Source organism: Bufo gargarizans, chromosome 6 (assembly GCF_014858855.1).
Source record: "Bufo gargarizans isolate SCDJY-AF-19 chromosome 6, ASM1485885v1, whole genome shotgun sequence".
NCBI lineage: Eukaryota > Metazoa > Chordata > Amphibia > Anura > Bufonidae > Bufo > Bufo gargarizans.
In genome coordinates, this window is record NC_058085.1 from 228776200 (window position 1) to 228802976 (window position 26777).

The following is a 26777-nucleotide window of genomic DNA, read 5'->3' on the forward strand; positions in this document are numbered from 1 at the left end:
TTTACCTCCTTTTCTTCTCACTAATGGAGCTTTCATTTGGTGGTATTTCATTGCTGCTGACATTTTAACTTTTTTTTATATCAAAATTGACCGAAATTTTTGCCAATTTTTTTTTTCACTCTGTTGTAAAATGTTTCAATTAAAACTACATTTCTATATAAATTTTTCTCAAAAATTGTTCTACATGTCTGATAAAAAATAAAAAAAATAATGCAATAAGTGTATATTTATTGGTTTGGATAAAAGTTACAGCGTTTACAAACTATGGTGAAAAAAAATATAATTTATGCACTTTGACTTTCTGAGCACCTGAGGTTCTACAATGCCCAGACAGTAGAAACACCCCACAAATGACCCCATTTCGGAAAGTAGACACCCTAAGGTATTCGCTGATTGGCATAGTGAGCTCATGGAAGTTTTAATTTTTTGCCACAAGTTAGCGGAAAATTATTTTTATTTTTTTTATTTTATTTTCTTACAAAGTCTCATATTCCACTAACTTGAGACAAAAAAAAATGAGATTTTTGTATAACTTACCAGTAAAATCTCTTTCTCGCTCTTTCCTTGGGGGACACAGAAGACCTTGGGTATAGCTCATCTCCATAGGAGGCGTGACACTAAGAAAAAACTGTTAAGCCCCTCCTCCACAGCTATACCCTCAGCCTGGAGAGAAAGGCTGCCAGTTGTGTGTCCAAGTAGTGAGAAAAGGCAAAGGCCAAGAAGTGGAACTAACAAGCCAACTACCCTACGGGTAAAACAAACTCGGAAACTCGTGTAGAGAAAAACAAAGAATGGGTGGGTGCTGTGTCCCCCAAGGAAAGAGCGAGAAAGATTTTACTGGTAAGTTATACAAAAATCTCGTTTTCTCGCCCAGTTTCCTTGGGGGACACAGAAGACCTTGGGACGTTCAATAGCAGTCCAAGAGGGGAGGGACTACAGCACCAAGGCGAAGCACCCAAAGGCATCAAGAAACCGCCGCCTGCAGACCAGGCAGCCCAAGACAGCATCCGCTGAAGCCCGAGTATGCACCCTGTAGAACTCGGTAAGGTGTGCAAGGAAGACCAGTAACCGCCTTGCACAAATGCATGGCCGAAGCCCAATGCCTCCGGCCCAGGGGACACCGACCGCTCTGGTGAAATGAACAGTGACACCAAAAGCAGAACCCTGCCCTTGGTGCGGTAACCACAGCAATAGCCACTCTGAGAAAGCGGAGGAAAGCCACCCTGGAGGCCGCAACCCTTTGCACGGACCTCCTAGAAACACAAGAGACCAAACGTCGACAAGAGCCGGAGATCTCCAAGTAAAAATGCAAGGCCCAAACAACGTCCAAACGGTGAAGTGTCCGTTCCCGGGGGCGGGAAGGGGAGGACGAATGCCTCGCGGAACTGAAAGACAAACCCCACCTTCAGAAGGAAGGAAGAGACAGGATGGAGAACAGCCCTGTCCTAGGGAAAGACAGAAGGCTCGGAACAAGAAGGACCGTCACTCAGACACCCGTCAGAGACCCGATGGCTACGGAAACACAACCGCACAGGACAGAAGGAGTAGAGAGAACTACTGTAACGGCTCCAAAGGAAAGATAGGAGCGCCAAGAACCCAGTATGTAGATCCCAGGGCGGTACCGGAGGGCAGTACAAAAGGAACCCAAGAGCCGCTCCATGGAAGAAGGTCTTGACAGGCCCAGAGGGCCGTGGAACGCTGAAAGAGGAGGGACAGCGCCGACACTTGAAGCAACAGGGTCCCAGTCCCAGGTCCAGGCCGGACTGGAGAAAGACAGAACCATGGAGAAAGAAAGGCAGAGAGGGGAAAACGCCCAGCTTCCCACAGAACCCCAGGTAAAAACCCTAAGTCCTACAACAGATCCTGGACGAAACACGGCCAGGAGCGAACACTAACGAGCCCGCTAGAGTCGCCTGGGCAAGCGGGTGAAAACCCAACGAGATCAGGCGCAGACCAGTAACACGGGCAGAACGGAAGACGTTCTACAGTCCCGGTGTGGGAGATCCAAGGGCAATCCTGACCGAATGGTAGTCCTCCCAAGTTACCGAGAAGGTAAGTCCATAGCAGAACCATTGCCGAGAATGGAAAAAACGCAATCTGCACCCAGCTGGAGGACAGAACGCGGCAGACCCGGTAAATAGGCACACAGCTAGTACAGCCAGTGTGAACAAGGGAGACAGTACGAGGCCAAAAGGAACACCGGAACCATCCACATGAACAACCATGCTCTCCCCAGAGGGGAGGGCAGTGAAGGAACAGCCTCTGAAGCGTGGCCGGGACAGAAGCCACATCGGAGTGATCTGTACCGAGTGGGAGCCAAACAGAGCCGGCGAGAAAAGGCAGTCGAGACAGAGGCGGGCATAACACCCTCCAACCGAAAGGAGGGGTGGGCAACAGGGAAGCCATAGGACAGCTCAAGAGCAGAACCCCGCTACACCGAGACGCCCGGTTCACCACCTCGCAGAAGGCAAATACCCTGAAGAACCCAAGATGGAGGTCCTCCGGACCTGGGTACGCGAGCACCCAAGAGAAGTTGGGTGACCGTCCCGAGAAGAGCGGCCCGAACCTGGTAACAGATCAGACTGAAGCGCAGAGGGCGCCAACCGGAAGGACTCATACCACACCGCATCTGAAGAGGAGGAAATGGTAGTAGGCGAGGGAACCGTAGTCCCGCCAGAGAAAACTCAGAATTCGAGGGACGCTGCAGACAGCACTCTCGACCATGAGACCACTAACGCAGGGAAACAATGCCGCGGGAGGACGAATGGGTACATGTCTAGGGACCACGAACACACCCCGGGCGGAAGGGCCAACGAAAGGAATGAGTACCACCCAGCTCGGTGCAGTAGCGAACAAGTAGAGCTCGTCTACTTATATATAAGGTATATACCTTTGAACACATTGGGCATTCATTTGCTGTTTGTTGAACACCACCTTAGGCTCACACAGGTGGACAGAATGAGCTCTTTAGAGAATAGTGCAAGGCTTGCTGCAAGCATCGTATCTCAAGAGAAAAAAAGTATGTCGCAGGAGAAAGGGAGGCATACGTACGAGTAGCCCCGTAAGCAGTGAGAAGGCCAACCCACCCATGGGAGGAGAAGGCATACCCGGCCCAAACAACGGACAGAGCGCACAAGAAAGTCCGCTCACTGCAAAAAATAGTCACTCAGCGAAGGATCAGCCAGAGTCCAACCGTACCAACGGAAGTGCAAAGTGCAACCTGAAAGGCAGTCATGCACAAGACTAGCACGGCATGCAATGGAACGCAAGCAGTCCGCCCAGAAAAGGGGGGAAATGTACCTGGCCAACACTGCAGTCGGCAAGAGTGCAGAAGCCCGCCCCAAAAAAGGGGGGGATACCAAGGCCAGTACCTACTTCGGAAAAGTAGGACATACCATATTCCGCCCAGAAGGGGGCCATGCCCATGGCCGCACATGTCCAGCAGAACGCAGGAAGGTACACTTAGGGAAAGGGGGCATGCACAGGGTTATTCTATCAGTAAGTGATTGTGCAAAAATCCACCCAACACCGAATTTCGTGAGAGTGCACCACTCCGCCAATGAAGGGGGACGTGTACCAGTCCAGCACAGCATAAACACGGACAGCCGTGATCGCGTGAGCGTGCAAAATGCCGCCCATGGAATAAGGGGTGGCCATGCACAAGACCAGCCCAGATTCCAATGGGAGTGCAAGCATTCCCCCAAGTTAGAGGGCATGCTCATGACCGGCAACGCACCCAGCGAGTGCAGTATTCCGCCCAGAAATGGGGGTCATGCACATGGCCAGCATCGCATCCAGTGAGAGTGCGAGCACCCCGCCATGGATGGGGCCATGCACATGGCCAGCAACGCACTGGCGAGAGAACAAACACAGTCAGTGAGAGTGTACGTATGTCGCCTGAGGAAAGGAGACATGTCCAAGGCCGGCAGCGAATCCAGTGAGTGCGGCACACCGCCCACGGAAGGGGGGGGGGGGGGGGGTCATGCATATGGCCGGCAACGGATCCAGTGAGGTTCAGTGTTCCGCCTATGGAAGGGAAACGTGCACATGGCCGGCACCGTATCCGTGGAGAGTGCAGTGTACCTCCTATGGGAGGGGTACACGCACATGGCCGGCACCGTATCCGGTGAGTGCAGTATTCCGCCTATGGAAGGGTTCATGCACATGGCCGGCAGCGAATCCAGTGAGAGTCCAGTGATCCGCCTATGGAAGGGGAACGTGCACATGGCCGGCACGGTATCCGGGGAGAGTGCAGTATACCTCCTATGGAAGGGGTTCATGCACATGGCCAGCACCGTAACCGGTGAGAGTGCAGTATTCCGCCTATGAAGGGGTTCATGCACATGGCCGGCAGCGAATCCAGTGAGTGCAACGTCCCGCCTGTGGAAGGGGGTCGTGCACATGGCCAGCACCGCATCCGGTGAGAGTGCAGCAGTCCGCCTAGAAAAAGGGGGGTCATGCACAAGGCCAGGCCGCAGCCAGAAAGAGTGCAGTATTCCGCCTAGGAAGGAGGGCCATGCACCTGCAGCCACCAGAACTGGGTGACTAATTCTGGTCAGAAATTTTTTTGCATGCACTTGGCCAGCGCCGTATCCCGGGAGAGGGCAAGAAAACGCCTGGGAGGGGGAACATGCCCGAGCCAGCGCCGCAGCCGGGGAGCGCGACATACCGCCTAAGAGAGGGGGGCATGCATACAGACAGCATACCGAATGATGAGGCTGCCGCGTCCTGCGCAGCCCACAAGTCCAGTTATTTAAAACAAAATTATAATTAATTTTTATTTATTTTTTTTAATTAATATTACAGCCTCCCTGAGGCAGAAAGGGGGGCCACCATACAGGGGCACAGGCCGTACAGGCCCATCAGGAGCCGGCCAGTACCCAAAGGGTTAACAGGCATCTGGCCTGGGGGGCGGCGCTGCGAACTCTTGGGGGCGGGGGAACCTCCAGGCGGGAAGAATTCAGCTACTGGCACCGTAGTGGCAGGACGCTGGAAGAGGGGCTTGGCGTGCGGGCGACACTTGCGCTGGCGGGATGCAGGGCTGCCCTGGTCCACCTTGCCTTCTGTGGGGGAGGCAGCAGTGCGGATGACCGGCACTGGCGCAGCTCGACCCCGGGAGAAACAGAGAGGTCTAGTGCGACTCTGTTGTCCCTGATTGTCTGGAACAAAAAGAAAAGAAAAAAGTAAAAAATCAAAATTTAAACAAGGAGAAAACAGCCCTGCAGAGCAGGGAGTGTCTTGCCTCCTTGGACACTAAGCAAAAAACTGGCAGCCTTTCTCTCCAGGCTGAGGGTACAGCTGTGGAGGAGGGGCTTAACAGTTTTTTCTTAGTGTCACGCCTCCTATGGAGATGAGCTATACCCAAGGTCTTCTGTGTCCCCCAAGGAAACTGGGCGAGAAATATAAATTTTACATGAACTCGCCATGCCCCTCACAAAATACCTTGGGGTGTCTTCTTTCCAAAATGGGGTCACTTGTAGGTATTTATACTGCCCTGGCATTTTAGGGGACCTAAAGCGTGAGAAGTCGTTTGGAATCCAAATGCGTACAAAAATGCCCTGTGAAATCCTAAAGGTGCCCTTTAGAATTTTGGCCCCTTTGCGCACCTAGGCTGCAAAAAAGTGTCACACATGTGGTATCGCCGTACTCAGAAGAAGTAGGGCAATGTGTTTTGGGGTGTATTTTTACATATACCCATGCTGGGTGAGCGAAATCTTTCTGTAAAAGACAACTTTTCCCCTTTTTTATTATACAAAGCTGTCATTTTACTGAGATATTTCTCTCACCCAGCATGGGTATATGTAAAAATACACCCCAAACCACATTGCCCTTCTTCTCCCGAGTACAGCGATACCACATGTGACACTTTTTTGCAGCCTAGGTGCGCAGAGGGGCCCAAATTCCAATGAGTCTCTTTTAGGAGGGCATTTTTAGGCATTTGGATTCCAGACTTCTCACGCTTAGGGCCCCTAAAATGCCAGGGCAAAATAAATTCCCCACATGTGACCCCATTTTAGAAAGAAGACACCCCCAAGGTATTCCGTGAGGGGCATGGCGAGTTCCTAGAATATATATTTTTTGGCACAGGTTAGCGGAAAATGATTTTGTAAGAGAAAAAAAAAATAATAATAATATAATATATATATTTCCGCTAACTTGTGCCAAAAAAAAAATATATATATATTCTAGGAACTTGCCATGCCCCTCACGGAATACCTTGGGGCGTCTTCTTTCCAAAATGGGGTCACTTATAGGGTATTTATACTGCCCTGGCATTTTAGGGGCCCTAAAGCGTGAGAAGAAGTCTGGAATATAAATGTCTAAAAACTTTTACACATTTGGATTCTGTGAGGGGTATGGTGAGTTCATGTGAGATTTTATTTTTTATTTTTTATCACAAGTTAGTGGAATTTCCGCTAACTTGTGCAAAAAAAAAAAATTATCTATGAACTCGCTATGCCCCTCAAAAGTGATCTTTATAGCGCCGCAGCAATTTTACGGCGTTTTTGCAGTTATCAGAAAAAAAAAAAATTCTGTCATTGCGGTGGGGCCGACTAAACGCAAGTGTGCGCACAAGATCAGGCCTGATCTAGCGAACACTGAGTTTTTTGTAGAGCTTATAGAACACGTCCTATTCTTGTCCGCAATTGCGGACAAGAAAAGGCATTTTCTATATAGTTCTGGCAATGTGCGGATCCGCAAAATGCGGAAAGCACATTGCCGGTGTCAGTGTTTTGCAGATCCGCGGTGTCCGTAAACACATACGGACGTCCGAATGGAACCTTACAGGGGGGGGGGGGGTAGTGTAGTGTGGTGCTACTTATTACAGAGCTGCCCATGTCCTCTGGTGGTCGATCCAAGCAAAAGGGACCACCAGAGGACCAGGTAGCAGGTATATCAGACGCTGTTAACAAAACAGCATCTGATATACCTTTCAAGGGTAAAAATAAAAATTTAATCTCATCTACAGCCTGCCAGCGAATGATACAAAAACAATATTTTGCACTTTGCCTCTAGAGCCCTGCTGTGTGTCCATACAGCAGGCTACAAGCACATATTGGGCGTTTCCTTAATGGGGAGAAAATGGGGAACACATACTGGGGTGCATTTTTTCCTTTACCCCCTTGTGAAAAATAAATTGGGGTCTGCTAGTTTTTTATTTTTACAAATGTCTTCTTTGAAATCCTGTATCAAGTGTCTCTGCCTTCTGTGAGACACCCGTTTGCTTAAAAGTACTTTCTACAACTTAAAGTGGTAGTACTGTGGTGCCCTTTCCAAAATGGGGTCCCTTTTTGGGGGTTTTAATTTATGGGGACCTCGAGAATCTTTCAAATGCGACATGACACCTAAAATCAATGTCTGCCAATTCAGGTCACCAAACCCCATATTTTTGCTGTTTGACTCTAGAGCCCTGCTGTGCACCCATACATCATTTTTTGAGCAAATATGGGGTGTTATCATATACGGGGGGAAATGGGGAACAAAATGTGGGGTGTATTTTGTCCTGTTACCCCTTGTGGGTTAAAGCAAATGTGGGTGTAAAGCAACTTTTTCTGGAAAAAAAATATAAATAAATTGTAATTTTTCCTTTTCACAGCCAAGTGTTTCCTAATTCTGTGAATCGCCTGGTGCGTCAAAGTGCTCAATACACACCTTGAAAAATATTCCTTGGTGAAGGGGGTTTAGTTTCCAGTGGTCACTTTTTGGGGGTTTCCACTGTAGGGCCACCTCAGGGTGTCTTCATATAAGACATAGCTCCCAATTACCATTCTAGCTAAATCCGCTCTCCAAAAGCCATATGGTGCTCCTTCCACTCTGAAGCCTGCTGTGCGCCCATACATCAGTTTTTTAGCACAGATGGGGCGTTACTGTAAACTCCAGATTTAGGGCAATAGATTTTCAGTTTTGTTTTGCTGTTAAACCTTGATGTGTTGCAGAAAAAAAAAAAAAAATTTAAAAATCAGCAAAAAAAAAAAAAAAATGTTCAATTATGAAATGTCATTCTTATTTTCCTTTAATTCTCGCGGGGCACCTAAAGGATTAACAAAGTTTATAAAATCAATTGTGAATAGCTTGAGGGGTTTGGTTTCTAAAATGGGTGATTTATAGGTAGTTTCTAATATGTAAGCCCCAAAAAGTGACTTCATAACTGAACTGGGAGCACAGAAAAGAAAAACAGGTATTGGGGGCATATGTATGCATGGTGAGGGGTGTTAAGAGCACATCAAAATAAATTTTGATTTTGGGACCAGACCACCTCAATAACAAATGGGGGTGGTTTAGGAGCAGACTTTATAGGTTTACCATTAAATAAATGCACCAAATGTCCTAGCAGCCGACATGACTACTAAGGGAAAACAGATTTACATTCAAAATCAAACATTGGAAAATTGCCTATTTTTACATATAAAAATAAACATTTGGTATCACTGCATCTGAAAATGTTTGAACTACTAAAAGGGGTTGTCTCATATTGATGACCTATCCTCCGGAAACCTGGCGCCCCTGCAGATCAGCTGTTTGAGGAGACTGCACACACTGTGCGCATGTGCTGTCACCCTTCCTGCCTGTCCGCTGCTGCTGTCCCATGGACATACAGCAGCGAACATGGAGAGAAGTGAGACAGCATGTGTGCACAGCTTGCGCTGTCTCCTCAAACAGCTTATCAGATATTGATGACCTATCCTGAGGATAGGTCATCAATATGAAAAAGCCTGAACAACCTCTTTAAAATGCAAAAATATTTACGGTATAAATGAATGGTATAAAACTGGATTTTTTTAATAGAAAGTGGCAGAATTGCAAGGTATTTTTTCATTTCATCCCACAAAGAATTTGTTTCCCATTTTTCAACATGATATAGTAAATTAAATGGTAGCACTACAACAAGTAACTTAGGCTAGTTACATATTTGCGGCAGGACGGATCCGGCAGGGTGGTCTCCCTGTCGGATCTGTTCTTCCACTGTTATGCCGGACCGCCGCTCCGTCCCCATTGACTATGATGGGGAGGGGGGCGGAGCTCCGGCGCAGCACAGCAAAAACCGCCGGACTAAAAAGTCCTGCATGTCCGAATTTAGTCCGGCGGCTTTCGCCGTGCTGCGCCGGAGCTCCGCCCCCATCCCCATCATAGTCAATGGGGACAGAGCGGCGGTCCAGCGAAACAGCGGATCCGACAGGGAGACCAGCCTGCCAGATCCGTCCTGCCGCAAGTGTGAAACTAGCCTTATCCAAGTAACTCATACTGCTATATGATCTGAAAAGCAAAAAAGTTATAGCTCTTAAAGATAGGTAGGCGGAAAAAAGTGAAAAAATTAAAATTTCACTATTAAAAATGACATAACATGATACACACACTCATTAACAGAAGAAAAAAAAAAATGCATGCAGTAGTGTCTCTGGCAGGTGTGTAAACAATTACACATGTGGTCTTAGGTCTTGCCCAAGAGGACATATAGGTGCTTCTGTCGCTGCCATATATAAAAAAAATTATATGTATGTATGTATGTATGTATGTATGTATGTATGTATGTATGTATGTATGTATGTATATATATATATATATATATATATATATATATATAATAATACTTTTGGGCTGTGCACCTCTTGGTGAGGGATCGTTGACTGCAAGACATGCCTCCATGATGCACTCGAAAAACTTTTGCCCAGTCGACAGTCTTTGAGAGGGTGTGCATCATTTCACTGAGAGAAGCAGCCTTTTTGACAAATTGCCCGCCATCAAGGCCATTAAGGCCAGTAGTTACACAAGGGCTCGCACCTGGGGTAAACAGGCTTCGGGCGACCTAGACCGATTACCAGTAGGGAGGATTGATTGATCTGCCGACAAACAAAAGCAGCTCCCACGGTTTTGTTGTCCACCATCCAGACACAGGTGGCACAATCATTACACACCCATCTCTACCCAAACCCTTTCCAGGTGCTTAACAGAAAGAATGTTGGTGTCACAATGCCCATTAGGTGTCCTGCCATTGACAGCCAACCACCGTCGCCTTTGTTTACAGTGGTGCTGTGAATGAGAAACATGGACTGGAACCGTATCGTCGATCTACGATTCAAGGTTCTGTTTGAGATCCTACAACTTTCAAGTTCAAGTAAGGAGGCCTGGTGGTGAGCACTTCAATGCTACCTTTACTGTGGAGGAGAGAGACTGCTTTGCACTTCACAAGGAGAGTTGGTGCTCAGTGATAAAATGATGCACTAATCAGAAGCATAAGATAACGCCTTGATGTGTTTTTTTATTTTTTATTGTTAATGAGTGTAGTAAGACTATCAGATGCAATTAAACCGCCACTTCATTCCCAACAGGGGGAGGAGAGGCAGTCTTATCCTAATAGTTGAGGGGGGGGGGGGGGAGGAAATAGGCCATTAACTTACCTTCCCTGCATGGTGTGCACTGACCACAACTTTCATGTTTATAGAATTCTATGAGACGCGCAATAGCACGAACAATGTCAGTCTGTAACAGAAAAAGTCAGATGTGAAATTCTTGGTCGATACATTGTGCAGGTGTATTTTTTGGTGCATTTTCTGGGGTAAAAATGTCAGCTCCAGATGTTAGCTGGAGGTCTATGGGAAATATTAAATGCTGGGCACACAAGTATTTTTGCTAGAATTTTTGTTTATTAGGTTGAGTTCCCCCCCCCCCCCCCCCCCAAGCATTTTTTCCCTTTTTGTCTACAGGTAAGAAAAAAATAAAAATGCCTGAAAAACTGTGATTCAAAAAAATGCCATAAAAACCGCGAGCCGTATGGAAAGAAACAGTGAGCAGTTTCTATGGTGTTTCTTTTTAGTGGTTCTCAAAACAGTGTGTAGGGACCCTTACAGATACTCACTGATTTATTCATTACTATGACAGCTGCTGTGCCTAGACCAGTCTGTGCCTGTATCAAAGCATCAAAGTCCATGAGGACGTCGTCACACACGGAACGGGGGATAAGAGGAGTGGATGAACCACCTGGGATTATGGCAAGCAGGTTGTCCCAGCCACCAATGACACCACCTATAGGAATCAAGAGTAAAAACAAAAACATTTAATTGGCAAAACCTCTATCATCAAACAGCTCCCCATGTTAAACAAAGAGTCCATATCTAATAGGTTGGATCCATAAAACAGAGCATATACCACTAGACATGACCTTCGATCACAAGTACCTGCATGTCTTTCTATAAGCTCTTTTAGTGGGATGGACATCTCCTCTTCCACAGTGCACGGAGTGTTGACATGTCCAGAGATGTTGAACAGTTTGGTTCCAGAATTTCTTTCCCGACCAAAGCCAGCAAACCAGGATCCACTACGGCGGCAGATAGTGGGGGCCACAGAAACGGTCTCTACATTAGCAACTGTTGTCGGGCAGCCAAACACACCTTCAATAAAGCAGACAATTTCACTGAACCGTTTGTTAAAATACAGTGGATGATATCATAGACCCCCATCTTCTCAAAATGCTCCTAGTTCTTTAGAAATTTGCAGGTAATTCTAATCCGGTCCAGTCAGTTTTATGCTTACACATAGGAACCTAAGCCACTGCCACAGTCAAAGAATTTAAAAGTTTCCTGGGAGTTTAGTGATCCAGGCAGTGGTGGGGAATGGCTGATCTACTGGGACAGTCAGGACCGTGTGTTTTTTTTTTTTTTCTTCTACATATTTTCTTCATGCTGCCCCAGGCTCTGTTAATAACCAGTTATAGCATTTCAATGAAAACTTAGGGGTCATTTATCAAACTGGTGTAAAGTAGAACCGGCTTTGTTGCAAATATCACAGCTTCTTTGGCAAATGAAAGGCGGAATCTGATTGGTTGCTATAGGCAACTAAGCCAGTTCTACTTTACACCAGTTTGATAAATAAATATTCTCCTTAGTTTTAAAAGTGGACCGAGTACGGGGAGAAGTTCTCTCTCTCGCTTGGCAGGTCCCTTTGTAAAATGTAGTTCACAGAAATGTGAGAGCCTGATGGTATTTTATGCTGCCTTTGTAAGGGCTGCATGAATATGCTGATGGGTTTCCTTTAACCCTTTCAGCCCTGGAGATTTTTTCATTTTTAAGTTTTTTTCTGTAACTCCAGGCCTTTCCGAGGCCATAACATTTTTATTTTTCCATTAACATGTCTGTATGTGGGCTTGTTTTTTGCAGGCCAAGTTGCTCCTGAGTATAGGTTATCTATATTGTACAAACAAACAAAAAAAAAAAAAAAAAACTTTAAAAAGGAAACCAATCAGCAGATTCATGCTGCCCTTACCAACTTTAACAGCTTAAGGACCTTGCCATTTTTCACCTTAAGGTAGAACTGTCAATTTTTTATTTATTTTTTTGGGGGGGGGGTATTGGATTGTGGTGATTTATATCTCCTTGGTGGCCCTATTTCAACTTTTCACAGTGTATTCAATTACCCCATAATTACACAGTTTTGTTCACTGTACTGCCTACTTTTACCTCTGCTTAAAATAAGGTTGCTAGGCATGATCCCAGCGTGCAGGGTCACATTACTGACAGCCAGGGACTAAGTAAATGATTAAAGCCAGGTCCTCCTCAGCAGCTGATAACAGTGCCTGGGCTGTGTGCACTTCTCCCTGTCCCTGCGCTTGGCAGACGCTCCCTCACTCAGCAGACTGGGACAATGCAGAGTCGAAGCGGTGCAGACCAGGGAAGGGAGATCTGCCATCTGCTCAGTGTATAAATGAAAGCAACATGTGGTAAGAGGACCCCTTTGTGCTGCAGGAGATTAACCCTTTAGGGGGAGCGCTCTGGTTACTGACACTTTTAGGGGGCTATTGTTATTGGCTAGTGAGGGCAGGCGGGATTGGCCTCAGGGTGAGGGCAGTGGTGGCCATCTTAACTGAATAGTGAAATTGCAGTTTTATGCAGACTGGTTGCTAAGGGCTGAATCTTATTAAATATGGGGTAAGTCAGTCTAATATTAACTGATTCTGGAATATCATGTTATTAGTAACTACATATATGAAAATTGAAATTTGGGTCTAAGTTTAGGGATGTTACAAGGCTTAGAAGTTTAGAAGCAAATTTTGAAATTTTTCAGAAATCTTCAAAATCCCACTTTTTATGGACCAGTTCAGGTTTGAAGTCATATTGTGAGGCTTAGATAATAGAAACCTCCCCAAAATGACCCCATTCTAGAATCTACACCCCTAAAAAGGTATTCAAAACTGTTTTTTTCAAACTTTGTTAACCCTTTAGGTCTTCCACAAGAGTTAATGGCAGATGGAGAAACAATTTAGAAATTTCTATTTTCTGGAAAAATTTTCCAATATAATCAATTTTTTCCAGGAATAAAAGGAGATTTTTGTGAAACTCACCTGTAAAATCTTTTTCTCGACTTTTCCATTGGGGGACACAGACCATGGGTATAGCTTAGAGGTATTAGTAGGAGGGACACTATGCAAATACAAAGAGCTCCTCCTCCTCGGGCTATACCCCCTGACTCGACCAGGAGAAGCTCAGGCGTTGCAAAGCAGTAGGAGAAGGAGACAAGAAAAAATAACGGAAGCCATCGGACCAAGCCTAAAAGGCCCAACCACAAATAAACTGAAAAACCCCTCCTGCAACAGGCAGAATGGGTGGGAGCTGTGTCCCCCAATGGAAAAGTCGAGAAAAAGATTTTACAGGTGAGTTTCACAAAAATCTCCTTTTCTCGTACTTTTTTCCCCATTGGGGGACACAGACCATGGGACGTCCTAAAGCAGTCCATGGGGTGGGAAAAACATCAGCACCGCCAGGAGGAACGTCCAACGGTCAAACAGGAACCACAGCCTGTAAAACCCTGCGGCAAAAGACAGCATCAGCCGAAGCCAGGGATGCAGCTGATAAAACTTCGTAAAGGACCGTAAGGACGACCAGGTGGCCGCCTTACGCAGCTGACTCGCAGAGGCACGATTGCGCCTAGCCCAGGAAGCCTCCACCACCCTAGTGGCGTGAGCGGCAATCCGAGCCAGGGAAACCCTACCACGAGCGCGATAACAGCCGAGCGGATCCATCGTGCCACAGTGACCTTGGAGGCTGCCAGACCCCTACGAGGTCCCTCGGGAACCACAAGGAGGAATCAGAACTGCAGACGTAAGCGGTAGCCGTTAGATACACTTCCAAGGCCCAGACGACAGCCAGGGAATGTAGAGCGCGTTCCTTGGAGTTAGTCAGAGAAGGGTAAAAGGAGGGCAGGACAAGATCTTTGCTAAAGGTGGAAGAAGAGACCACCTTGGGCAAAAAGGAGGGAACCGGACGGAACACAACCGTATCCTGGAGAAAAACCATAAAGGGGCTCCTGGCGGGAAAGAGCGGCAAGCTCCGACACCCGTCTGATGGGAGATGTTGGCACAAGGAAAACCACTCTCCAGGTGAGAAAGGTCAGGGAGACCTCTCTCAGAGGTTCGAAGGGGGCCGTCTGCAGAGCGCGCAGGACCAAGTTGAGATCTCAAGGAGGCAAAAGGGGAACATACGGGAACCAAATGTGCCACCCTCTGAAGAAAAACCTTCATAGGACCCATAAGAGCAAGGGACCCTTGAAAAAGGAAGGCAGCGCCGAAACCTGACCATTCAGGGAACTCAGCGACAGTCCCATCTCAAGTCCATATTGAAGAAAAGGTAGCACCATCGGGATGGAAAAGCGAAGGGGAGGGAACCCCGAGTTTTCACAAAAAGTCATGAAGGCCTACTAGGTACGATAGTAATCTGTGAGGAAGCCGGCTTCCCCTGATCATGATTCTAACCACCGAATCAGAGAATCCCCTCATCTTCAGGATGGCGGTTTCAACAGCCACGCCGTTAAACGAAGAGACCGTAGATTCCGGAGGAAGAGAGGACCCCGAGACAGTAGAACCTCCCTGTCGGGAAGAAGCCATGGAGACACCAGCGCGTCCACCCCATATGCCTTCGGACCTCGGGCGCGAGCCGGAGACCTGGGAGCTTGTTGTTGAACCTATGACGACATCAGATCCACATTGTTTCGACTTAGAAAGTCCGCAGCCCAGATGCCTATTCCCGGAAGGAATACCGCTGACCACACCGGAACGTGACTCCGCCCACAGCAGAATATATATATATATATATATATATATATATATATATATATATATATATATAGTAGACGAAAAAACGAGGCAGCACTTCCAGCTTCTAGTGTACGGGTGAAGACCCCAAACTTTAATCCAAGACCCCAAACTTTAATTTGCTTGGATTAAAGTTTGGGGTCTTCACCCGTACACTAGAAGCTGGAAGTGCTGCCTCGTTTTTTCGTCTACTATATACCGTGGAGGAGCGGCCTGCCTCTGTGGGGATTTGCACCCAGTCCATTGGCTCTGACTGTGCTGCTGCACTATTTGTGTTTTGTGTATATATATATATATATATATATATATATATATATTTTTTTTTATTTTTTTTATTTGTTTTGTTTTTTACTTCCCGCATCACTGTCCGGCTGCGGTCCCACCTTGATGGCTGAAGTAAGTCACTCTCAGCTGAAGGATGTTGATAGGGAAACTATTCCGTTGCCGACCAGGATCGAGTGGGACCGGAGAACGCCGCCCCAGCCAGAGACAGGCATCAGTGTTCCAGGAAAAGAACGGGAGTAACGATCTTCCCGCCGTCAGGTTCATAGGGAGCCCACAAAAAAAGCTTCCTGATTCTGTAGAAAAAATAAAACAGAACGCGTCACCTGCAGATGTAAGCGGACAGACCACGAGAGGTCTCGTCCGAGAGGGAAAGATCTCCTGTCGCAGCGACATAGTGTGAGAAAAAACTGGGCATATGGTACGGCCTCGGAAGAGGCCACCACAAAACCCAGGACCCGCAGGTACTCCTGAAAGGAGAGACACGGGGAGCGCAGAAGGTGCAACACCGCCATTTGGATCCAGAAGACCTAGTAGTCTGAAAGAAAAAAATCTCTCGGTCAAGGCATCCAAAAATATCCCCAGAAGGAGAACTTCAGGGACAGGAGGAGAAGGATCGTGGAAGTCGATCAACCATCTGAGCTGTTTCATTTGAACAGTGATCCGGACGCTGTTCCAGGTAAGGCCGCCAAGAAATGTCCTTGGTGCAAAGAAGAGCCATAAAAGACCCTAGGGGCAGACGCTAACCGGAAAGGGAGGGCGACACAAACACATAGAGTCGGCCAGCCATAGCAAGCGCAGGAATCGTGAGATTCTGCGATCGGGCCATGCGGACAGGCGTCCCGGAAGTCTACGGACGCGAGGAATTACCCTGAAGAAGAGAAACAATAACGGAGCGGAGGGATACCAATCTAAACCTCCTTATCCGGAGGAAAAAATTTTGATCAGCCCCGGATCCAGGGTCGGACGCACCGACCCCCCCCTTCCTTGGAACGATTAACAGGTCTGAAAAGAAACCCGTGCCCTGTTCCTCTGGAGAAATCGGGGTAATAACCCCCCTGGTCCAGAAGGGAAGAAACTGCCATCCAGAGATCCAAGGCACGGAACGGATCCCCCGGAACGCTGGATGTAAACTCTACCTTGTAACCCGACGTTACAATTCTTAGAGCCCAGGCGTCCTGAACATGAGCCCTCCAAACCTGTGGAAGTAGCAGGGAGGCCGACTGCGCCCTTGAACACCATAACAGCTGGGGCTTAAAGAGGGGGAGTTCCTGTGGGAGTCCCGTAGCCCCCCCCCCCCCAGCGACGGGGCAGCGAAAGGACTGGTACTGGAACCGGAGGACCCGGTTCGAAAGGGACGTTAGGACGTAGGTGTGGAATGTTAGAGTTCTTGCCCCCAGATAGCGGTAGAGAAGAACTCGTCCAGCTGAGCCCTAAAAAACCTGGAACCCTCAAAAGGGAGGCTAGTAAGGGGACACTTGGAGAAGCGTCAGCGTCCCACACTATCAACCCGACCTCTCTGTGCAGAATGATGAGAGGGCTACAATGCGGTAACGAGGGAATCAATGTCCATGGAAGCCTCGCAAAGGAATTTGGAAGACAGACACCTGGAGAACCAAATCTGGTGTGTCAGTAGACTCATCATGTACCTCCAGATTCAGGTGGTGGCGCTGCAACCACACCTGGGGAGAACACTGGCCTAAGGTGCCCGCCAGAGATAAATGGCTCTTGAGAGAGAATCTAGGCGCCCGTCCAGAACGTCCTGCAGAGAGGAGCCGGTAAGGACAGGGAAGGCAGTGATCCTGGACACTGGGGGATCCACCACCTAGGGGAGAAGACCAGCCCTCCCCACTGCTCAGTCGTAAAAGGATGATCCTGTCCCAGGTTCTGGGTATGACCGTGGAAATTCCTCATGGATAGGAAAAAAGCGGCAACCTATGGCTTCTTGGACAGAAAACAAAAAAGGGGGGAACTCCCGCGTAGAGGAGAATCCCCTTGGAGATTACAGGTGTCACGGACAGCCGCTACTAAGTCCGCCAAACGTGGGGAGCTTAGGCGGAGGGACCCGCTCCATGACCTCGTCCGAGCCGGACAATCCCTCTTCAGACCTGCACTCCTTGGGGGGGGGAAAGAGTCGTCTGAACACATCTCTAGATGAGGGGGGGAAAACGGAGTCATCCAAGGATGGATGCTACCGCTCACGCTGCCTCTTATTAGTCAGGCGACCTCAGCGGGAACCACATACGGTCCAAAAAGGACATGGCTGCCTTGGCGACTCCAGACAAATCAGCGGCCGTGCAGGACCTGGCAGATGCACAAGCGGGTACCGCCGGCTCCGCTGGGACAGAAATAAACATTGTTCCCCCCCCCCCCTTTTTTTTTTTTTTTAAAAGGCTTAAAGTGGTTTGAACTCAGAAAGCCTGGACTGGGGCAACAGCCTTATCACTGAGCTACCAGCTTGCCTTAGGAGCTGGGTTGGGCAGGAAGGAGATACTGGCCAGGGCAGGAGGCACAAAAAACCAGTGGTCTAACAGGACCCCGTTGGAGCCCGAGAAGGTGACTAGGCTTAGGTACGATAACAACTATGCAAGAATCTACAGTTGTAGTTAGAGAAAAGAAACCTAAAAGTGTCTTCTGGGAATCGAACTAGAGATCGTTCACATCAGAAGCAAGGCATTTATATATACACACACACACACACACACACACACACACACACACACACACAGCTGTCCAGAGAGAAGCAGATTGAATAGGGTTAAGATGCCATTACTCTGTGTTGCTGTTCAGCAGGGGAGCAGTCAGGAGCGTGGGAACCTTTGTTTCCTGAAAACATGTCCCCCAGTGCCGAACACAGCGAAGCTGGGGTTAAGGCACCACGCACGCCTGCAGTTGCAGCCCAATCCTCGTTCTCTGATGGGGCGAGTGGTTGGTGGGTGCTGCTGCAAGTTATAGAAACAGCGCCAGCAGGGAAAAGTCATGCCTCATGAATAAAAGATAAAAAACTCAGAGCCGAAAGTCCCAGCAGGGAGATTAGCCAGAATAGTGCCTCCATGCCCTAGAACCCCCGGACAGAGATAACACCCTCAGTTCACCCAGACAGCCATAGACATAAGACAGGGAGGGAGGGGGGGCAGAGAGCGATTGCAGAATACTTATCTGCTCCTGCAGTCTTCTCCCTCTGTTCAGGACCAGCAGGGCTCACCTCTTCAGACGTCTGACTCCAGGAGTGCAGTGCTCTGGATGGAGGGCAGCAGCAGGTGACCCAGGAGCTGGTGGGATGCCGGAGCTAACAGGTCGAGCGCGGATCCACTTATCTTCTTGGGGGGAAATGGAGGCAGCCAGGCAACGTCCCAAAGACGGCGGCGGGCACTCCACGGGGGACCAGGAAGGCGCCATGCCGACCCGAGTCCCCATCTAGAATAAAAATAACAAAAAGGAGTAGAATCAGAGTGTGTCAACCTCCTTCACCAGACACTAAGCAAAGACTGAGCTTCTCCTGGTGGAGTCAGGGGGTATAGCCCGAGGAGGAGGAGCTCTTTGTATTTGCATAGTGTCCCTCCTACTAATACCTCTAAGCTATACCCATGGTCTGTGTCCCCCAATGGAAAAAAGTACGAGAAAACAAGGGTTAACTGCCTGATTCTGTAGTTTGCAGAAACACCCCATATGTGGGTCGTAAACTACTGTTTGGCCAAACGGGAGGACATAGGAGGGGAACACCATATGGATTTTGCAAGGCAGATTTTGCTGGACTGGTTTATTTACACCATGTACCCCTTCAAGCGCCCTGATGCACCCCTAGAGTAGAAACTCCATAAAAGTGACTCCATCTAAGAAACTACAGGATAAGGTGGTTGTTGTTTTGGGACTATTTTAGGGGGAAATATGATTTTTGGTTGCTCTATATTACACTTTGAGGCAAGGTAACAAACAATTTAAATTCTAAAATTGTTTCTACATTCGCAATTTAGTTTTGTGGAACACCTAAAGGGTTAACTTAGTTTGTAATAGGGTTGGGCGATATACCGGTATCACGATATACCGCGGTATTAAAAAAACGGCGATATGGCGATATCGCAGTTTCCAAAATACCGCGGTATTTTGTGACGTCATCAAAGCGGTCACATCACATTGTGCGCTGACCTCTTCTAAACGTGCGTCCGCCCGCCCCTGCACCTTGCATAGCGCTGGGTAATTACTTCCTCTCGCTCCTGGCCTGCCTCCTTCTTGCTCCGCCTCCCTTAGTCAAGTCTCCACCCACCATCTGACGTCGTCATCCACCAGTGCCGGCTCTGTGTGTGGCGAACTGGCGATCCCCTGTGTGAGTACTGGTGTCTCTGGAGAGACTTTTTCTGCGGCTGTCTCACTAGTGTGTGCTCTGTCTGATGACGAAATTATAAACCTACTACTTCCTGCAGCGGCCGCCCCGACTCTCCCTCCTCCTCGCTCCCATAAGACCTTATTATAACGCCTCCTTGTGGCTGCCCCCACACAGTGTAACGCCTCCTTGTGGCTGCCCCCACACAGTGTAACGCCTCCTTGTGGCTGCCCCCACACAGTGTAACGCCTCCTTGTGGCTGCCCCCACACAGTGTAACGCCTCCTTGTGGCTGCCCCCACACAGTGTAACGCCTCCTTGTGGCTGCCCCCACACAGTGTAACGCCTCCTTGTGGCTGCCCCCACACAGTGGTAACGCCTCCTTGTGGCTGCCCCCACACAGTGTAACGCCTCCTTGTGGCTGCCCCCACACAGTGTAACGCCTCCTTGTGGCTGCCCCCACACAGTGTAACGCCTCCTTGTGGCTGCCCCCACACAGTGTAACGCCTCCTTGTGGCTGCCCCCACCAGTGTAACGCCTCCTTGTGGCTGCCCCCACACAGTGTAACGCCTCCTTGTGGCTGCCCCCACACAGTGTAACGCCTCCTTGTGGCTGCCCCCACACAGTGTAACGCCTCCTTGTGGCTGCCCCCACACAGTGTAACGCCTCCTTGTGGCTGCCCCCACACAGTGTACGCCTCCTTGTGGCTGCCCCCACACAGTGTAACGCCTCTTGTGGCTGCCCCCACACAGTGTAACGCCTCCTTGTGGCTGCCCCCACACAGTGTACGCCTCCTTGTGGCTGCCCCCACACAGTGTAACGCCTCCTTGTGGCTGCCCCCACACAGTGTAACGCCTCCTTGTGGCTGCCCCCACACAGTGTAACGCCTCCTTGTGGCTGCCCCCACACAGTGTAACGCCTCCTTGTGGCTGCCCCCACACAGTGTAACGCCTCCTTGTGGCTGCCCCCACACAGTGTAACGCCTCCTTGTGGCTGCCCCCACACAGTGTAACGCCTCCTTGTGGCTGCCCCCACACAGTGTAACGCCTCCTTGTGGCTGCCCCCACACAGTGTAACGCCTCCTTGTGGCTGCCCCCACACAGTGTAACGCCTCCTTGTGGCTGCCCCCACACAGTGTAACGCCTCCTTGTGGCTGCCCCCACACAGTGTAACGCCTCCTTGTGGCTGCCCCCACACAGTGTAACGCCTCCTTGTGGCTGCCCCCACACAGTGTAACGCCTCCTTGTGGCTGCCCCCACACAGTGTAACGCCTCCTTGTGGCTGCCCCCACACAGTGTAACGCCTCCTTGTGGCTGCCCCCACACAGTGTAACGCCTCCTTGTGGCTGCCCCCACACAGTGTAACGCCTCCTTGTGGCTGCCCCCACACAGTGTAACGCCTCCTTGTGGCTGCCCCCACACAGTGTAACGCCTCCTTGTGGCTGCCCCCACACAGTGTAACGCCTCCTTGTGGCTGCCCCCACACAGTGTAACGCCTCCTTGTGGCTGCCCCCACACAGTGTAACGCCTCCTTGTGGCTGCCCCCACACAGTGTAACGCCTCCTTGTGGCTGCCCCCACACAGTGTAACGCCTCCTTGTGGCTGCCCCCACACAGTGTAACGCCTCCTTGTGGCTGCCCCCACACAGTGTAACGCCTCCTTGTGGCTGCCCCCACACAGTGTAACGCCTCCTTGTGGCTGCCCCCACACAGTGTAACGCCTCCTTGTGGCTGCCCCCACACAGTGTAACGCCTCCTTGTGGCTGCCCCCACACAGTGTAACGCCTCCTTGTGGCTGCCCCCACACAGTGTAACGCCTCCTTGTGGCTGCCCCCACACAGTGTAACGCCTCCTTGTGGCTGCCCCCACACAGTGTAACGCCTCCTTGTGGCTGCCCCCACACAGTGTAACGCCTCCTTGTGGCTGCCCCCACACAGTGTAACGCCTCCTTGTGGCTGCCCCCACACAGTGTAACGCCTCCTTGTGGCTGCCCCCACACAGTGTAACGCCTCCTTGTGGCTGCCCCCACACAGTGTAACGCCTCCTTGTGGCTGCCCCCACACAGTGTAACGCCTCCTTGTGGCTGCCCCCACACAGTGTAACGCCTCCTTGTGGCTGCCCCCACACAGTGTAACGCCTCCTTGTGGCTGCCCCCACACAGTGTAACGCCTCCTTGTGGCTGCCCCCACACAGTGTAACGCCTGGCCCCCCACACAGTGTAACGCCTCCTTGTGGCTGCCCCCACACAGTGTAACGCCTCCTTGTGGCTGCCCCCACACAGTGTAACGCCTCCTTGTGGCTGCCCCCACACAGTGTAACGCCTCCTTGTGGCTGCCCCCACACAGTGTAACGCCTCCTTGTGGCTGCCCCCACACAGTGTAACGCCTCCTTGTGGCTGCCCCCACACAGTGTAACGCCTCCTTGTGGCTGCCCCCACACAGTGTAACGCCTCCTTGTGGCTGCCCCCACACAGTGTAACGCCTCCTTGTGGCTGCCCCCACACAGTGTAACGCCTCCTTGTGGCTGCCCCCACACAGTGTAACGCCTCCTTGTGGCTGCCCCCACACAGTGTAACGCCTCCTTGTGGCTGCCCCCACACAGTGTAACGCCTCCTTGTGGCTGCCCCCACACAGTGTAACGCCTCCTTGTGGCTGCCCCCACACAGTGTAACGCCTCCTTGTGGCTGCCCCCACACAGTGTAACGCCTCCTTGTGGCTGCCCCCACACAGTGTAACGCCTCCTTGTGGCTGCCCCCACACAGTGTAACGCCTCCTTGTGGCTGCCCCCACACAGTGTAACGCCTCCTTGTGGCTGCCCCCACACAGTGTAACGCCTCCTTGTGGCTGCCCCCACACAGTGTAACGCCTCCTTGTGGCTGCCCCCACACAGTGTAACGCCTCCTTGTGGCTGCCCCCACACAGTGTAACGCCTCCTTGTGGCTGCCCCCACACAGTGTAACGCCTCCTTGTGGCTGCCCCCACACAGTGTAACGCCTCCTTGTGGCTGCCCCCACACAGTGTAACGCCTCCTTGTGGCTGCCCCCACACAGTGTAACGCCTCCTTGTGGCTGCCCCCACACAGTGTAACGCCTCCTTGTGGCTGCCCCCACACAGTGTAACGCCTCCTTGTGGCTGCCCCCACACAGTGTAACGCCTCCTTGTGGCTGCCCCCACACAGTGTAACGCCTCCTTGTGGCTGCCCCCACACAGTGTAACGCCTCCTTGTGGCTGCCCCCACACAGTGTAACGCCTCCTTGTGGCTGCCCCCACACAGTGTAACGCCTCCTTGTGGCTGCCCCCACACAGTGTAACGCCTCCTTGTGGCTGCCCCCACACAGTGTAACGCCTCCTTGTGGCTGCCCCCACACAGTGTAACGCCTCCTTGTGGCTGCCCCCACACAGTGTAACGCCTCCTTGTGGCTGCCCCCACACAGTGTAACGCCTCCTTGTGGCTGCCCCCACACAGTGTAACGCCTCCTTGTGGCTGCCCCCACACAGTGTAACGCCTCCTTGTGGCTGCCCCCACACAGTGTAACGCCTCCTTGTGGCTGCCCCCACACAGTGTAACGCCTCCTTGTGGCTGCCCCCACACAGTGTAACGCCTCCTTGTGGCTGCCCCCACACAGTGTAACGCCTCCTTGTGGCTGCCCCCACACAGTGTAACGCCTCCTTGTGGCTGCCCCCACACAGTGTAACGCCTCCTTGTGGCTGCCCCCACACAGTGTAACGTCCTCCTTGTGGCTGCCCCCATACAGTGTAACGCCTCCTTGTGGCTGCCCCCATACAGTGTAACGTCTCCTTGTGGCTGCCCCCATACAGTGTAACGCCTCCTTGTGGCTGCCCCCATACAGTGTAACGGCTCCTTGTGGCTGCCCCCATACAGTGTAACGCCTCCTTGTGGCTGCCCCCATACAGTGTAACGCCTCCTTGTGGCTGCCCCCATACAGTGTAACGTCTCCCTGTGGCTGCCCCCATACAGTGTAACGTCTCCCTGTGGCTGCCCCCACACAGTGTAACGCCTCCTTGTGGCTGCCCCCACACAGTGTAACGCCTCCTTGTGGCTGCCCCCACACAGTGTAACGTCTCCTTGTGGCTGCCCCCACACAGTGTAACGCCTCCTTGTGGCTGCCCCCACACAGTGTAACGCCTCCTTGTGGCTGCCCCCACACAGTGTAACGTCTCCTTGTGGCTGCCCCCACACAGTGTAACGTCTCCTTGTGGCTGCCCCCATACAGTGTAACGGCTCCTTGTGGCTGCCCCCATACAGTGTAACGGCTCCTTGTGGCTGCCCCCATACAGTGTAACGGCTCCTTGTGGCTGCCCCCATACAGTGTAACGGCTCCTTGTGGCTGCCCCCATACAGTGTAACGCCTCCTTGTGGCTGCCCCCATACAGTGTAACGTCTCCCTGTGGCTGCCCCCATACAGTGTAACGTCTCCCTGTGGCTGCCCCCATACAGTGTAACGTCTCCCTGAGGCTGCCCCCATACAGTGTAACGTCTCCCTGAGGCTGCCCCCATACAGTGTAACGTCTCCCTGAGGCTGCCCCCATACAGTGTAACGTCTCCCTGTGGCTGCCCCCATACAGTGTAACGTCTCCCTGTGGCTGCCCCCATACAGTGTAACGTCTCCCTGTGGCTGCCCCCATACAGTGTAACGTCTCCCTGTGGCTGCCCTCATACAGTGTAACGTCTCCCTGTGGCTGCCCCCATACAGTATAACGTCTCCCTGTGGCTGCCCTCATACAGTATAACGTCTCCCTGTGGCTGCCCCCATACAGTATAACGTCTCCCTGTGGCTGCCCTCATACAGTATAACGTCTCCCTGTGGCTGCCCCCATACAGTATAACGTCTCGTGTTTTTTTTTCTTTTAAACGGGCATTTATCGCGATATATATCGTTATCGCGATAACTTTTTTAAATATCGTTATCGTCTGAATATTTTTGATATCGTCCAACCCTAGTTTGTAAAGTAACTTTTAAATACCTTGAGGGGGTAGTTTCTTAGATGGGGGTCACATTTTTGGAGTTTCTAGGCTACATGGGGGGGGTGTTCTAATGGGACATGGTGTCAAAAAAAAAAAACACAGTCCATCCATCTCATTGTTTCCGTGTCTCCAAAGTCTGAGAGCCATAGTTTTTTATGTTCTCTAGTGGACTGTTGGAGATTATAAAAATTTTGTACTCCATGGAAGTGTGATACTCCCTGAAGCAATCGATAACGCAGAGGCCCGGATGATCGGGGCAAGTGTCACATTGAGTGGTGGTGTCCACCACTCTTGTGACACACTCTGCATCTTTTTTGGGTTCGTCCCTTCTTTCCAGTATGGGGGACCACACCTGGAAAGTGTTGGCCAGGGAAGATCCGGGCGCCTCCAGTTCCCGAGGTACTCCGGCCTTCTCTTTCCCGGTCCGAAAAGATCAGGGCCTTGAGGACTGCCTCATAGAACTGGAGGAATGTCCCTGTGCTGCCAGCGCTTCGGAATAGTACAAGAGTTGTACATGGCAACCTGCACCAAGTAGACCGCAACTTTTTTGTACCATGCCCGGGTTTTGGGCATGGCATTATATGGCTTGAGGACTTGATCAGAGATATCAACTCCTCCCATATACCGATTGTAGTCGACGATACAATCGGGCTTGAGGACCGTTGCCGCGGTACCTCGCACAGAGTCGGGGGTGGTGCTGTTACCGTGGATTGTGGACAGCATAAGGACATCCCTCTTGTCCTTATACCTGACCAGCAACAGGTTTTCACTGGCAAGTGCACGGGTCTCACCCCTGGGGATAGGTACCTGGAGGGGGTGGGCAGGGAGGCCGCGTTTATTTTTCCGCACGGTCCCACAAGCGAACGTGGATCTGGCGGCAAGGGACCCGAACAAGGGAATGCTAGTATAAAAGTTATCCACGTACAAGTGGTAACCCTTATCAAGCAGTAGGTACATAAGGTCCCAAACGAGTTTCCCACTAACACCCAGAGTGGGGGGACATTCTGGGGAGAGACTCAACCGCGACCTCTCTTCCAGGTCTGTTCAAATTTTGCCCCAAAGTGATCGATGACCGGCCGTATCTTATACAGACGGCCATAGGCAGGATCACCTCAGGGGGGACATGCTGCATTATCGGAATAATGCAGACATTTCCGGATGGCCTCAAACCGGGGACGTGTCATGACCATACTGTACAGTGGGGTGTGGTATAGGACGTCCCCACTCCAGTATTGCCTGACACTGGGTTTTTGCAGTAGACCCATATGCAGCACGAGGCCCCAAAATGTCCTCATCTCGGCTGCACTGACCGGCGTCCAGCCACTGGGTCTAGCCAAAAATGAGCCTGGGTTTTGAGCGACAAACTGTTAGGCGTACAGATTCGTCTGCTCCACCATCAAATTCACCAGTGGGTTACTGAAAAAAAAAATATATATATATCAATTTCAGTAAACCCCACTGTAGTCCCAAGTGGCAGGGGGGGGGGGGGGGGGTTCTGGGGTCTGAAAGATGGAACAAAGAAAGTTTAGGATAAAAGTTTTTTTTTTTCCTAACTAACTTTTCCCTTCTTTCCCTTCCTAACGGTGCCTCTCCCTCACTGACCCCAACCTACCTGGATGGCGATGGGTGCAGGAGGGTGATGGATGGCGATTAGGGGGGACTCAGGAGCTGGTGCTGGATGGTGCTGCAGGGTGCTCGTGCAGAACAGGAAGGAGGGCAGAGAGGAGCGCAGGAAGTTTGAATCTCGCGCCTCTCTCCCCTGCACCAATCAGCACCCTGGACAGCGGCGTTCAGCACCGCCTCTCCAAATCTTCGTACTGCGATTGGTGGTGTAAATTAATCGCTAATTAAAGCCATGACGTCATGGGTCCTTAAGGACTCGGGAAACATGCCGTACCGGTACGTCATGCGTCCCTAAGGGGTTAAGGACCAGGCCATTTTTTTTGGCAATTTGACGTGTCACTTGTGGTAAGAACTTCAGAATGCTTTTACTTAGGCCTAGTTCACACAAACGTATGGCTTTTAAAGTTTTTTGCGGTCCGTTTTTCACTGATCCGTTGTTCCGTTGTGTTTCTGTTTTGTTTTTCAGTATGGCATATACAGAATACAGTA

General features: G+C 50.5%; 1 protein-coding gene across 2 annotated transcripts in view; it reads right to left on the reverse strand.

The window, feature by feature from the left end:
* The window catches only part of NDUFV1 (NADH:ubiquinone oxidoreductase core subunit V1), a 106388-nt gene that overhangs the window by 34420 nt on the left and 45191 nt on the right, over positions 1–26777 (reverse strand). For both annotated transcript variants that reach the window (XM_044298841.1, XM_044298840.1), the window contains exons 7-9: positions 11175–11387; positions 10856–11022; positions 10398–10479 (exon numbers count right to left, since the gene is read on the reverse strand). In XM_044298841.1, the coding sequence (XP_044154776.1) occupies positions 10398–10479; positions 10856–11022; positions 11175–11387 (462 nt within the window). The remainder of the gene's footprint in view (positions 1–10397; positions 10480–10855; positions 11023–11174; positions 11388–26777) is intronic.